Source organism: Chanodichthys erythropterus, chromosome 4 (assembly GCF_024489055.1).
Source record: "Chanodichthys erythropterus isolate Z2021 chromosome 4, ASM2448905v1, whole genome shotgun sequence".
NCBI lineage: Eukaryota > Metazoa > Chordata > Actinopteri > Cypriniformes > Xenocyprididae > Chanodichthys > Chanodichthys erythropterus.
This window is the reverse complement of record NC_090224.1, coordinates 38,632,761-38,647,861: the sequence shown is the minus strand read 5'-3', so window position 1 is coordinate 38,647,861 and position 15,101 is coordinate 38,632,761. Positions and strand designations below refer to the sequence as shown.

General features: G+C 35.6%; 1 protein-coding gene across 2 annotated transcripts in view; it reads right to left on the bottom strand.

Annotated features, from left to right (window-relative positions):
• The window catches only part of med23 (mediator complex subunit 23), a 52,578-nt gene extending 40,683 nt beyond the window's left edge, over positions 1-11,895 (bottom strand). Inside the window, exons 1-11 of one of the 2 annotated variants that reach the window (XM_067384931.1) lie at positions 11,694-11,895; positions 11,552-11,583; positions 11,379-11,466; positions 9,237-9,361; positions 8,713-8,824; positions 6,760-6,858; positions 6,589-6,690; positions 5,841-5,910; positions 5,609-5,721; positions 3,597-3,692; positions 3,102-3,119 (exon numbers count right to left, since the gene is read on the bottom strand). In XM_067384931.1, coding sequence (XP_067241032.1) covers positions 3,102-3,119; positions 3,597-3,692; positions 5,609-5,721; positions 5,841-5,910; positions 6,589-6,690; positions 6,760-6,858; positions 8,713-8,824; positions 9,237-9,361; positions 11,379-11,466; positions 11,552-11,583; positions 11,694-11,744 — 906 coding nt within the window. In that variant the 5' untranslated portion in view covers positions 11,745-11,895. The remainder of the gene's footprint in view (positions 1-3,101; positions 3,120-3,596; positions 3,693-5,608; positions 5,722-5,840; positions 5,911-6,588; positions 6,691-6,759; positions 6,859-8,712; positions 8,825-9,236; positions 9,362-11,378; positions 11,467-11,551; positions 11,584-11,693) is intronic. The other variant, XM_067384932.1, reaches the window with a different exon arrangement.
• Positions 11,896-15,101: the final 3,206 nt, after the last annotated feature.

Sequence of the window (15,101 nt, the reverse complement as noted above, 5' to 3'; positions counted from 1 at the left end):
CTAGTTAAGCGGTTATTAGGAATGTTTACACTGATCTTCAACCCCAAGACATTTTGAATGGGTTATTAATTATGTATGGGCTAATTAAATATTTATTCATTTTAATGTGAGATTTATTATAAGACACTTTCAGAACCTCACACAACTCATAAATGATTAATAACATCATATTAATATTACCATGCTGGGTATGGGTTAGTGGTGATAGCAATGCTCACTGGTTTAGGGTATGAGTGTAACGGTACACAAAACATGATGTACCTTGGTTTTGAAGAACTAGACGATATAGAAATACTTTTTGTACCTACAGCTATAGAACTATTAAATGAAAAAAGCAGGAGGTGACACTCTTTGCTATGCATGGATACTTTAAATATTTTAGGCAGGTGTCGAGGGTGTGTGTAGAAGCACATTGTCATGACTTTATGTTTTAATATTTTACAGTTTTGCTATTTTTTACTATTTTGTGTCCTCGATTTGCTAAATCTTGCACGCGATTTACTATTTCGTTCCCTCGATTTGCTAAATCTTGCACGCGATTTACTATTTTGTTTCCCTCGATTTGCTAAATCTTGCACGCGATTTACTATTTCGTTCCCTCGATTTGCTAAATCTTGCACAAAATTTACTATTTCGTTCCCTCGATTTGCTATTATTGCATGCGATTTACTATTTCGTTCCCTCGATTTGCTTAATCTTGCACAAAATTTACTATTTTGTTCCCTCGATTTGCTAAATCTTGCACGCGATTTACTATTTCGTTCCCTCGATTTGCTAAATTTTGCACAAAATTTACTATTTCGTTCCCTCGATTTGCTAAATCTTGCATGCGATTTACTATTTCGTTCCCTCGATTTGCTAAATCTTGCATGCGATTTACTATTTCGTTCCCTCGATTTGCTAAATCTTGCATGCGATTTACTATTTTATTCCCTCGATTTGCTATTATTGCTATTACGAACTAGTGCACATCGTGCACATGATTTACTATTTCGCTCCCTTGATTTGCTAAATCTTGCATGTGATTTACTATTTTGTTCCCTCGATTTGCTAAATCTAGCACAAAATTTACTATTTCATTCCCTCGATTTGCTAAATCTTGCATGCGATGTACTATTTCATTCCCTCGATTTGCTAAATCTTGCAAAATTTACTATTTTATTCCCTCGATTTGCTATTATTGCTATTACTATTTCGTTCCCTCGATTTGCTAAATCTTGCACAAAATTTACTATTTCGTTCCCTCAATTTGCTAAATCTTGTGCACAATTTACTATTTCTCTACTTCATTTTGCTACATAGTGCACGCGATTTACTATTTCGTTCCCTTGATTTGCTAAATCTTGCATGTGATTTACTATTTCGTTCTCTCGATTTACTACATCTTGCACGAAATTCACTATTTCGTTCCCTCGATTTGCTAAATCTTGCACGAAATTTAGTATTTTGTTCCCTCAATTTACTAAATCTTGCACGAAATTTACTATTTCGTTCCCTTGATTTGCTAAATCTTGCACGCGATTTACTATTTCGTTCCCTCGATTTACTAAATCTTGCACGCGATTTACTATTTCGTTCCCTCGATTTGTTAAATCTGGCACGCGATTTACTATTTTGTTCCCTCGATTTACTAAATCTTGCACGCGATTTACTATTTCGTTCCCTTGATTTGCTAAATCTTGCACGTGATTTACTATTTCGTTCCCTCGATTTACTAAATCTTGCACACGATTTACTATTTTGTTCCCTCGATTTGCTAAATCTTGCACACGATTTACTATTTTGTTCCCTTGATTTGCTAAATCTTGCACGCGATTTACTATTTCGTTCCCTCGATTTACTAAATCTTGCACGCGATTTACTATTTCGTTCCCTTGATTTGCTAAATCTTGCACGCGATTTACTATTTCGTTCCCTTGATTTGCTAAATCTTGCACGCGATTTACTATTTTGTTCCCTCGATTTACTAAATCTTGCACGCGATTTACTATTTCGTTCCCTTGATTTGCTAAATCTTGCACGTGATTTACTATTTCGTTCCCTCGATTTACTAAATCTTGCACACGATTTACTATTTTGTTCCCTCGATTTGCTAAATCTTGCACACGATTTACTATTTCGTTCCCTTGATTTGCTAAATCTTGCACGCGATTTACTATTTCGTTCCCTCGATTTACTAAATCTTGCACGCAATTTACTATTTCGTTCCCTTGATTTGCTAAATCTTGCACGCGATTTACTATTTCGTTCCCTCGATTTACTAAATCTTGCACACGATTTACTATTTTGTTCCCTCGATTTACTAAATCTTGCACACGATTTACTATTTTGTTCCCCTGATTTGCTAAATCTTGCATGCGATGTACTATTTCATTCCCTCGATTTATAAATCATGCATATGTTTAATTGGTTATCAGCCCACGGGGTCGAGCCTTCGGTAAAAATCCACTATCAGTCGACCTCTAGTTAAAATAACACTGTATTCGTTCAGGACACCTGCACTCCAAACCGAAAGACCTTTACCGATCATTTTCAGTACAAATACATGTACCGTTTCACAAACTACTGGAAAAAAACAGCATACTTAATAACAAATAGTCTGAATATTACTTTGCTCCTGAGGTTAAAAAAATATGATTTCTAAGAAAGCTCAGCATTAACATTTCTAAATAATAATAACAAAAACACTGGAATATTTTAGCTTCAATGGTGCCGTTTCCTGTGAATGACCCACAAACTACAACAGCTAAAAAGACTTTTCTAAAATGTCTTTGTCAAGAAAAATCATAGAGAACAATCTGGTTGCATCATTGTTTGTTTTTAAATAAAAGCTTTAATTTTGGGAAAAAGGGAAAGCAGTTTGGCTGAAAGTGCAGAAGATTGTTGAGGAAAAGCTGATGAATTTCTCGGTCAGGCTTTCGAATGCTCTAATAATTGCTCGTGGCAGTCAGTAATTTCAAGCCCTATGTTTATCGTCTTGTTTCACTTGAGGTTGTTCTTCATCAGTGTCAATCGTAATTAGATGGAATCGTTGGCTTTGGCTATGAGGAAGCTTCCAGAGTCTGGTTAGTCACAATACAACAGTAAGATTGTGAACATACCTGAGCAATGTTCAAGGTCTAGAGCATTGGAGGAGGAGGAGGAGGAGGATGGGCGGGGCAAGACAGGACAGAACAAAAATAAAGGAAGAAAAAAAAGAAAACACAAATACAGTGACTAGGAGGCCAGCTCCAAGTAACCCTGTCAGTCAAGCCAAACCACACCCCCAGAGACAGGTACGAGAGGGACAGGTGGGGCGATACTCCCTACCAGACCGCAGGCAAAGAGAGCGAGAGAGCGAGCAAGAGAGAGAGATCTGGCAGCTCATAAAGGCGCTAGTTTGGCAGGGAGTATGGTGGAGGCTGGCAGTGCAGTCCACTGTCATTCACTTCCTGTGGGAGGGAGTGTGGGACTACTCAAACTACAAGCAGCTGTTCTCTCCACGCCTCCGCGTCAGCCTCTCATCACAGAGAAGGGGATGGACATGCGAGGCAGAGGAGGGAGAGAGCGCACTGAGAGAGACAGAGGAAAGCAGAGAGAGAGAGAGCGAGCGGTACCTGTTTGTTGAGGCCCAGCATGTTGCACACCATGTCTCTGGAGTACGGCTGCTCCAGCACATACCTCAGCAGACCCGTCTGCGGCTCGAACAGGTCCTGCAGGAGACACACATTCACAGGACGGACTGTGACATTATATTTACCCTCCCATATACAGACCTGCACAAATCAACTTCACATTTTGACCTTAAACCAATTTTTTTTTCATTATAAATGATTATATGTACTATAATGTGCATTCTAAAAATCTAAACAATTAGGATATATACAGTCATATATATATATAAAATCATTCCCGTGGTACTTTGATGTCATGCACTGATTGGTCTGCAGTGCACAGTGCCGATTCAAGCTGAACACACCTCTTGGTTGTTTCATTTCTGGATGAATCGGTGTTTTTAATGAATCTCTTGAATGAATGATTCAGTGACTCACTCAAAGACTTCACTTGTTTCATTACTGGATGAATCAGTGTTTTTGAATGAATATCTTGAACGAATGATTCAATGACTCAGTCATAAAGACTTCACTTGTCTCATTACTGGATGAATCAGTGTTTTTGAACCAATCTGTTGAACGAATGATTCAATGACTAACTCAGAGACTTCACTTGTTTCATTTCTGGATGAATCAGTGTTTTTGAATGATAATCTTGAATGAATGATTCAATGACTCAGTCATAAAGACTTCACTTGTCTCATTACTGGATGAATCAGTGTTTTGAACCAATCTGTTGAATGAATGATTCAATGACACAAAACTTCACTTGTTTCATTACTGGATTAATCAGTGTTTTTGAACCAATCTGTTGAATGAATGATTCAATGACTCAAAGACTTCACTTGTTTCATTTCTGGATGAATCAGTGTTTCTGAATGAATATCTTGAATGAATGATTCAATGACTCACTCAAAAACTTCACTTGTTTCATTTCTGGATGAATCAGTGTTTTTGAACAAAACTCTTAAATGAATGATTCAATGACAAACACATTTTTTAACGGTCACTTGTCTCCACCTACTGGTGTAAAGATGTAATTGATACAATCTTTATTTATAAGGGGATTTACTCTTTTTTGATACCACTACCGTAGACATCAGTGTTTATATCTGAGCTATAAACTTCTATCCCAATACTCCTGTGCTATTACAAATTATTGTAAGACAGAAATAATGATTCTGTGTGGTTGAAAAGCTGTTTCATACCTATACATGACAACGTCTCTTTCTGGCTCAGATCTGAAATTTCAGATTGCAATAAACAGTGCTTAACAAATTTATTATCCCACAACCCAATGTAAGGTTTGTGTCACAGCTGCCCTAAACTAACAGTATTGGTGATTCCCAGAATCATTTTTCATGTTTTAGTTATGGTTAATCCACACCAGTATGTGTAAGCTCTTTAGTCACAGTAGTGTTTCTAATGCTAAATTATTAATTATTGTTGGGATTTAATGGATTCAAAGATAGATCTCACAAAAGTTTCATTAAAAGTAAGTCTCTGGGAACAACTAGAAACTATTTGGAAGTCAATAAGAACAGAGACCATGGGAAAGTACAAAACATTTTTTTTCCAATGCCAGCAAGAATGCAAGCTGTTATCAAAGCCAAAGGAGGCCGAGAAGTATTTTTTGTTATTATGTGTGAATAAAGACTAATCGTTTAAGTTTGTTATTTGCCTAATAAATGACAATAACATTTTTAGTTTCAAAAAAGTTTGACAGATTCCTCTTTGTTATGGCAGGTGGTCTAATAAATTTGTTAAGCACTATATATATATATTGCAGAAAAACAAAATATAGCAAAATCAGTTTTTTCCAATACCAAGCAGCCCTAATGAAAACATCCTCTTCTTTATGAATCATGTGCACTGATCAATCAATCACAGTCAGACTTTGGATTTCTGCGATGGATTCAACTGTCCGTTCGGACACATTTTTATGTCTCATTTCATGAAGACAGTGTGTGCTGATCTGTCATCCACACATGCAGCAGTGAGTTCCTCAGCAGTACCTTATCATAGGGAAGCATTCCCCTCAGGGGGAAGCGCAGAGTGCTCGGGTCCAGCTTCCACGAGTTACAAATGGCTCCAGAATTATTAACCACTGGCAGAAGACTGCAGCGACCTGAAACACACACACACACACACACTCTATTCAAATACGTAACTGCTGCAGGGGCTTATGGGATATGAACCACAGTATACCACAGCACTGTGAGATGAGGACGAGTGAATGCATCTTACCACAGATGGAGTTAATGCGGGCGGTTGGTCTGAAACTATCAACAAAGTCAGATATCAGGCTGCCCAACAGCTGAAAACAAGCACAAACTACTGGATTAATTTAGTGAAGAACAACTGATAACAAACCAACACGTCCATGATCGTCTGCATCGAGGGCCAGATTCACTAACAGCATCAGTGTAAACACTCTTTAAAATGACAGTCAGGGTTTACTAAGTACAAATCCAAACTGGGGTGCATGAGGAGACAGAGCAGGTCAACAAAATGATTTAATTCTACCACACCTTATAATAACATTAAAACCGAGCATGTATTGCTAACAGGCAAAATGCTGCTCCTAGCATTAAAAAAAAACATGAAAATAAAGTGCCGTAAAAGGCAAATAAATGACATCCAATCAAATCACATTAATTTAAAACAAAGTATTGTCAATATTGTTTGCTTTAGTTGCAACTAAATAATTCCATTGAGAGTTGTGGATTTAAACAAATGGTAGAGTCAATGATTCAATGACTCATTCATAAATACTACTACTTGCTTCATGATTCACTCATTAAGACAGTGATTTGCTGCCACCTACTGGCAGTTTTAGTTTGGTATTTCAAAGTATCACTTTTTTACCATCATTTTTTGCTTTATTATATTAATAATAGGTCATCAGTAGATCATCTGCAGAACATCGGGCTTTAATGGGATTGTGATCACTGTTCAGTAAATCTGGCCCCAAGAGTCTGCTGGAGTGTGTTACCCAGTGTGAGAGCGCCCCCTCTGGATACAGCTTCCTGATCTCGGTCACAGCGAAGTACGCGGGCAGCAGACAAGCGTTGCGGTCCAGTATGTACTCCACCACCTTCACACAGGACAATTAATCAGTACCAGGAAACACTAGAAGCGCCGTGATCTGAGGATTCAAACGTACCTCTCGTGCCGCCAGCAGCTGCTGAACCACAGCCGAGCTCACGAAGTTCGGGACGGTCTGAATCTTGTCCAACACGGCCTTCAGTAGATCCCTGACGCCCTGAAAAAACACACACAGAGAGAGAGAGATGAGCAGGAAAATATTAAAATACATTAAACATTTGCTTAAAATAATAAAATAACATTGGTTTAAATAAATAAATTCATTTATAATGATAAATATTAAAATAAAACAAAAATTAATCGCCCTATAGCAAGTAGAAAAAACCTTAAATGCAACGTACAAAAACTAAATATTTTACAAATAATATTTTATATATGTTAATAATATAAAATTGTATAAATTGGGTCTTGTATATGAAAATTTATAGCTGTCTTTTAAATTTTAGGGTGGATGATCATATTTGGGGGCCCGTGGATCTATAAGATAGAAACCCCTGCATTTGAGCATATAGAGACACACAGATACAGAGCATTTCCTCTTGTTATGTAATAACTATATTAATATATCATATTACGTAAGGGATGATATGCAGCACCAAATCTGAGTGGTGAGTAAATACAGCTGTCTTAGGAACTGCTACATAACACATGGCTGAAATGAAACAGTCTGATCCTGTGAGTGATTCAAAACAAAATATTTTCTTTACAAAAATCTGCAGCTAACAGCTATAATGACCCCGTCATTTATACGCATCATTGATACACATCACCAATTATTAGGTTTGTCGCTACACCAAAACCTTTCAGATTTCATTTGAACTATATTCACTTATAAATATATCCAGCTTTATCTGCATACATACAGTACATAAAGCAATATTTTATAGCAAATATCTACTGGACTGTTTATAACGTCATCATGTATTAACTATTCGCTCTAAATGTGGACAATAAGACATTAATGTGCCCCTATTATGCTATTTTAAAGGTTCCTAATGTTGTTTTGTCGTCTCCTACAACAGGTTCACATTCACCCAAAGCAAAAAAACACTTTAATTTTCTCATAATATCCACTGCAGCATCAGCTCTTTTCTCTCAGTGTCTGAAATGCTTCGATCAATGATTTGGTCTCTCTAAACCCCGCCTTTCTGAGATCTGCTCTGCTCTGATTGGTCAGATGGCCCAGTCTGCTGTGATTGGTCAGAAACCAAACGCTCATTATCATATCTGAATCTCAGCTCTTGATTCACAGTGATACGAACATTAACGATGGCGTCTGTTTTACAGTATCAATCTCATCAAAGTGGATTTGCTTTGCATCTGGATCAACAAATTTTTATATATCCGAATTATTGTTAATATGTAATTCATTTTTCCAGGAGCTCATTGTTTCTACCTTCAATTAAAATGCTAACAATGATTGTAAATTAATTGCATAAATTATTACATCATTAGCTAACTGCATTCTCTCAATTGTAATGTTGACTTGCATTCTCTGTAAAGCTGCTTTGAAATGATATGTATTGTGAAAAGCGCTATACAAATAAATGTGAATTTAATTAAATTTAATCTGGCAGCAGAAAACAGCGTCTTCACGACACGAACAACACGAACCAAACTCTTCCAGACAACTACAGTGATTGAAGGCGGGGCAAAGAGATGCTGTTCAGCCAATCAAGACCAGAGGCTGGCATTATGCAAATTACTTACAAACCTACATAGATGCAGCAGGAAGTGAGACTGAAATTACTGACGGCTCATTTCAGTTCAGAATCACTTCTTTCTTTTAGTAAACAATAACTATTTTTGATCTTTGAAACTTTGCAGAACTTTTACATTCACAAACAGCTTATTACACACTACATTTAGGTCATATTGTGTATTCAAAGCAAAATATGAGCACTTTAAAGTGTTTTAAATATTAACATTATGACAAAGTGTATTGTGAAAAGCGCTACACAAAAAGCAATGACACAATACAAACATTACAGGTTTCAGTTTATCTTTTCACCTTGTAGTCGACTCCTCCGATGATTTTGCGGATGAGTTTGAAGGTCAAAGCCCAGAGTTGAGTCCTCTCCCACTCCAGACTGTCCGAGCCAATCAGAGCCTGACACACCATCCTGCAGGAACACAGTCACAGCGCTAACTCACATGACCCAAAACATGAGCAATGGGACCCAAGCCTGTGAGTGAGACTTCAGGTTTGGGTTGAGTTCTGGTTTGTAACTACTGAATAAACAATTTAATACTAAATACTTTGTGTTAACTCACTCACACACACACACACACACACACACACACACACACACACACACACACACACACACACACACACACACACACACACACACAGCACTCCATTGCATCTCGCAAAATAGATACTTACAATGTAAAAACATATGTCTATTTATATAGTTGTATATACAGTAAATAATGCACACATATGTACATAAGTCTAGATGGATATATATATGTACCCAGAATTCCCTGCGTTTGCGCACACTTGCGAATAAAGCGGATTGTGATTCTGACCTGGGAGGCAGCAGGCTGGTCTCCACCGCCATGGCCAGACAGTCGTAGAGGAAGGCGATGCGTTTGGGGCTGTGCTGACCATGAATGAAGCGGACGATCCACTGCACGCACTGATCATGTGACTCCTGCAGTGACATCACACACACATCACATTAAACAGTGCACAGCATAAATGAGTACACCCCTTCTGAACAAATACAAAAGATGTATTTTCTTTATGATCACTGAAACAATTCATGGAAAGATGGCAAAACTGAAATGTATTAAACAAAGACTAAGAAATATATGTCATTAATAGCCATTAAAATAAGTAAATTAGCCAATTTTGTTTAAATTAAGCATTGCAGAAATGAGTACACCCTAGATTTAATTCAACAAATGTATAATATTAGCACTTAGTATGCCCTCCATAATTTTGAATATTCTGCTCTGACCCTTATGGCACGAAATGTACATGTTCATGACAAATCTGTCCTGTTTAATTGCCCTGATCTTTAATAGGGAGTGTTGCTCAACTCGTCTCTACAGAATGCCTCACAGGAGCTCAAGTGTGTTAAGATTGAGTGCAATACATGTGCACAGAAGGTTTGTCAGCTTGGGAGAATGCATATCCTCATTGTCATGTTGAAATAATGCCCAACAATGCAGGGAATGAGGAAAGGGTAACATCTTCTGTTTCAAGTTTGTGTATTAAATTACACAGTGGTAATTCATGACAGCATTGATAAAGTCCTCACACCTTCAGCACTCATTCATCCCTATATAAGAGCTTTACTACCTCTGAACTTTACTGTGGGAACCAGGCACTTCTCACTGTACTCCTCCTCTAGCAACACCTGGACATTTTGGATGCTGTTAGATCCAAAATGATTGATTTGGTCTCATGAGACCAGAGTATTGATATATTTTGTAAATATGGGCTTTGTGAATGGCTAACTGACTTTATTGTGCTTTAGCTACAGTAGGTAGTTCCAGTGAGAACAGACTGCATCTTACTCTGTGAGATCAACAGTCACACTTTTCATGGCTTTTTCTGGCTCTGAGTATTTCTCCTGCTCTTTGTCTAGCAAAAAAATCCCTCATCCCTAAATGAAAGCTTAAAATTAAGGCCTGATTATTTCAGGAGCCTTGTCACACATCCACTGTTTTTGAATTTCTGTGTTACTTTTGCTATATTTTCACACTTAAAACAATGATTTGGTAATCCTCTTGTCCTCTTTTGTGCTAAGAAATAAGTCTCCTGATGATTCTCTCCCAAGTCCACTGTTGTCAGCATTAAGTCTGAGAATGATTCAGTGGGCTATATGACACTTTTAATTGTCAAGATATTACTTCTCTTTAAATGTTTTACCTGTTAATCAAACATTGCCTTAAACTTACACCAGAAATATTTTATTTCATTTTATTTAGTAACTTTTAGGAGGGTGTACTCATTTTTGCTACACAACATTTTATCATCATGATAAGAAAATCTTATCTTCCTGAATAATTTTGACATGCTTCTTTGGTAATTAATTAAGCAGGAACATTATATCTCTAAAGAACCTGAACATGTCTTCTAAGTAATTGAGTAACTGCTGACTTTCAGAAGTTTCAGAGGGCTGTACTCATTTATGCTGTGCACTGTATCTACTGCTTACAAAACACATCAAAATTACTTTCAGGAAAAAAATATACAATGGACACATTCCCAGAGTTATTAACATCATAACTCTATGTAAAAAGTCACAATGATATCAAAATTCTTGTTTTTATGTAATATTGCAGTGTTTATTATAAATGTATTGTTATTAATTCATGTGTCTTGTAATCTTGATTCAGAATATCTTCCTCTTGCAGCATCTCTTCTCTTCTCTGATGACGAGGGCGGGACAACCTGTCACTCACATGAGATCCACCAATAGCAAACCACAACCATCCAATCAATTCCCCACAGACCAAATCAAGCCCCGCCCTACATTTGTTCTTGTTTGCAAAGCCATTTCACTCTGATTTACGGTGTGGTGTATAGTTATAGTTATAATTTCACGAAAATAAACGCGTCATCAGAGCAGAGATGTCGCTGCAAGAGGGAGGGGAAGTTATTTTGAAATCAATAATGCTGTGCACTGATTGGCTGAGAGCAGATGAGTGTGATCTGACCTGAGGCAGTGTGCTCCAGTACTGTCTGAACGCTCCTAAACAACTGACGAGTTTGTTCCTCTCATCCTCCGCACTGTCCATAAACATGCTGCACACACACACAAACACACACAAATGACTGACTGACCCTTCACTGGACACAGGTGTGTGTATCATCAGTCTTATTTACTCACCCAGCAAACGCCTCTTCTATCACCTCAGTTTTCTGATGTAAACAAAACATTTGAGTTTTACTTATTTATTCGTTTCTGTAAAATAATCTCGTATATGGAAAATTGTTATGAATGAAATAATCATGCTGTAAAAATAACCCACCACTACATCCTCAAAGATGCTCTGCAGCTGACTCTCCATCGGGACCGCCATGATGTGAGGATCCAGTCAGGACAGAACTTCACAAACTCACATGTCCATGTCTGAATTGTGTGTGTTTTTGAAGTGTGTTTCTTTACTGAATTCACGCTCTGATGAAAACAACAGCGAAACCAGCGCCAGTGCAGACAGACCGGAAACTCGAGCGCCGCTGAAAACATTCCGGTATGAACACGGAGTCACACAGCGATGGTTCCGGTGTCTGTTGAGCCTCCTCACACTGCAAAAATGCTGTTCTTACATTGAGTTTTTGTCTTGTTTCCAGTCCAAATATCTTAAAGTTCTTAGATCAAGAAGCATTTTCTTGACAAGTAAAAAATGTTTTTAAAAAAAGGTCAAAATTATTTTATTTTTTCCTTAAAACAAGCAAAATAATCTTAATCCAAACTGAAAACAAGATTATATGGCTTATTTTTGATTTGATATAAGATTATTTTGCTTGTTTTAAGGAAAAACTCACTAAATGTTGACTTTTTTTTTCTGAAAACAAGAAAATAATTTTTACTTGTCAAGAAAATGCTTCTTGATTTAAGAACTTTAAGATATTTTGACTAGAAACAAGACAAAAACTCAAAGTAAGAACAGCATTTTATGCAGTGCAGTCGAAAACACAAATCGATAAATCAATAAACAGTTCATAAATTTGTCGCGAAACACGTATAAAGTCACGTAAAGTACAAAACTCTTTGCATTATGCATCAAACCAGGAGTTAAACATAAAACATACATTAAACATGAAATTAAATGTGATGATTGTGAGATGTTTTTTAATTTTTAATTTTTTTAATCTACGCACATGTTAGAAATAAAATGCCGAACATTGTTTTGGCAAACAGAAATGTTTAATTAGTTAATTTAATAATCTGCAAAATTCCCTTAAGGGGGTTAAAACAACCTATTTTCATCAATTTTTGACATCTGACCAGTTTATAACATAATGGATAAATCCATTTCACCTTTTCTTATTCAACCAAAACATAACTTTGATTGGGATGTAAGTTTTCCTATGCTTATGGTATAAAATGGACTGAGTCTTTGATAGTTTAGCTTCTTCTTTTCTTCTTCTTTGCTCTCTTTATCTCACATCTCTTCTGCTTCTTCTCTTCTATCTCTCATTTCATTCTGCAAATGTCTTAATGTTGTTTCTTCTTTCTGTATATTCGGATCTTCATCTTAATCTATCAGATACAATACTCTGGATTTTATTATTAACTATTAATTACTTTTTTCAAGTTTTTGCATCACTTATTTTATTGTGTTACCCAGCAAATTTTACAAAAATATGATCATAGTGGTATTTTAGTTTGGAGGATAGATTCATAAAAACAAACAAACAGGTCTGAAGCTATATAGATACACACTGCTAGAGATTTTACAGCCATTTTGACACAAAAGCTTTCGCTGAACACAACGAGGCTCGGTCTCACTTATAGTTACTTGTGTGATAAATTAGTGTGAAACAGTTTCCTCTTATTTGCATGTAAAAAGGAGAGAGAATACAGATCTTTTGTACTTCAGTAAGTGCTTTTACTTTCAGATCCCTGACAGGAGAACTGCATGTGCTGTTATTATGACTGAACACAATGAAGAGAACTAAGAAGGATTACCCATAATTACTGAAGTCACATGATTACATGACCTGAAACAGAAGGTAATTTACATCTTCAGCACAGTTCAGTCAAAGGGAAGTGTTGTGGACAAAAACACATTCAGTACAGACTTAGAAACTTAGAAAAGTCCTGAGCATGTAGACTCAGTGACAGAGACAGAGAAGACCGGATGTGTCCCACTGCACAGGAAAGTGGAAACAGAGCTGCACTTTCTGACATCCTGCCCTAAATATGCACAGAACACTTTCTATCCCCATTTCACAAAGACTTCCATCAGAAACCAAATATGGACAAACTCCCATACCTGCTAGGAGAGCTCAAACCCGGCCGCTGTGAGAAAGAGAACTACCAACACACTCACTTTACGCCTGGAGACACTGCTATTGATATTACAAAACTAAATTTTTTTATTGCTTTTTCATTTGTATTCCGTGTTATATTTTATTCTAGATTTTTCTAGATTATTCTTATTATTTTATTTATTAATTTATTTTTATTGTGTAGTGTTATTAATGCTCTTCTACTCCACTAAGCCGTATACGGTTTGAAAACCACTTTATAATGTTTACACATACATTTGAAAGGCTTCTCTATATGGAATCACCCCATATTTGGTATCATTTGAAAGCTTAGAATCTAAACTTTACAGAGAATACATAACTTAACAACTTTACATAACTTTTGTTTTTATGATACATAAAGCAGTAAAATTAAGCTTACATATGCATTGGTCCAAGTTACGAATTTTCGCAAAGCGATTGCGATGAAAATTTTCTACGAAATTGTATTTTTCATATTTTTCACAAAACAGTCAAGTCATATATCACAAAAAAGCTCTCATTCTAAGGAATTTGCCCATGTAGTTAATTTCATTGTGTGACAATCATAGTTCAAAGAATTGCACAGTGAAATATATATATATATATATATATATATATATATATATATATATATATATATATATATATATATATATATATATATATATATATATATATATAATAATAATTATTATTATTATTATTATTAAATAATAATATTATTTTATAACCTGTGATACTTTTTTCAGGATTCACTGATGAATAAAAGGTTAAAAAGAACAGCATTTATTCAAAATATAAATCTTTTCTAACAATATAAATCTTTACTATCACTTTTTATCAATTAAACACATCCGTGCTGAATAAAAGTATTAATTTCTTTCAAAAAAAAAAAGAAAGGAAAAAAAAATTACTGACCCCAAACTTTTGAACGGTAGTGTTTATTGTTACAAAAGATTTCTATTTTAAATAAATCGTGATTTTTAAAAAAAAACTTTTTATTCATCAAAGAATTCTGAAAAAGTATTACAAGTTATAAAATAATATGAAGCAGCACAACTGTTCCCAACATTGATAATAAATCATCATATCAGAATGATTTCTGAAGGATCATGTGACACTGAAGACTGGAGTAATGATGCTGAAAATTCAGCTTTGATCACAGGATATAAATTACACTTTACTGTATAATCACATAGAAAACCATAATTTTAAATTGTAATAATATTTCACAATATTGTTGTTTTTTTCTATATTTATTATGAAATAAATGCCTTAATGAGCATAAGAGACTTATAAAAATTGTTTCCAAACTTTTGACTGGTAGTATATATATATATATATATATATATATATATATATATATATATATATATATATATATATATATATATATATATATATATATATAAGCTTTGGCA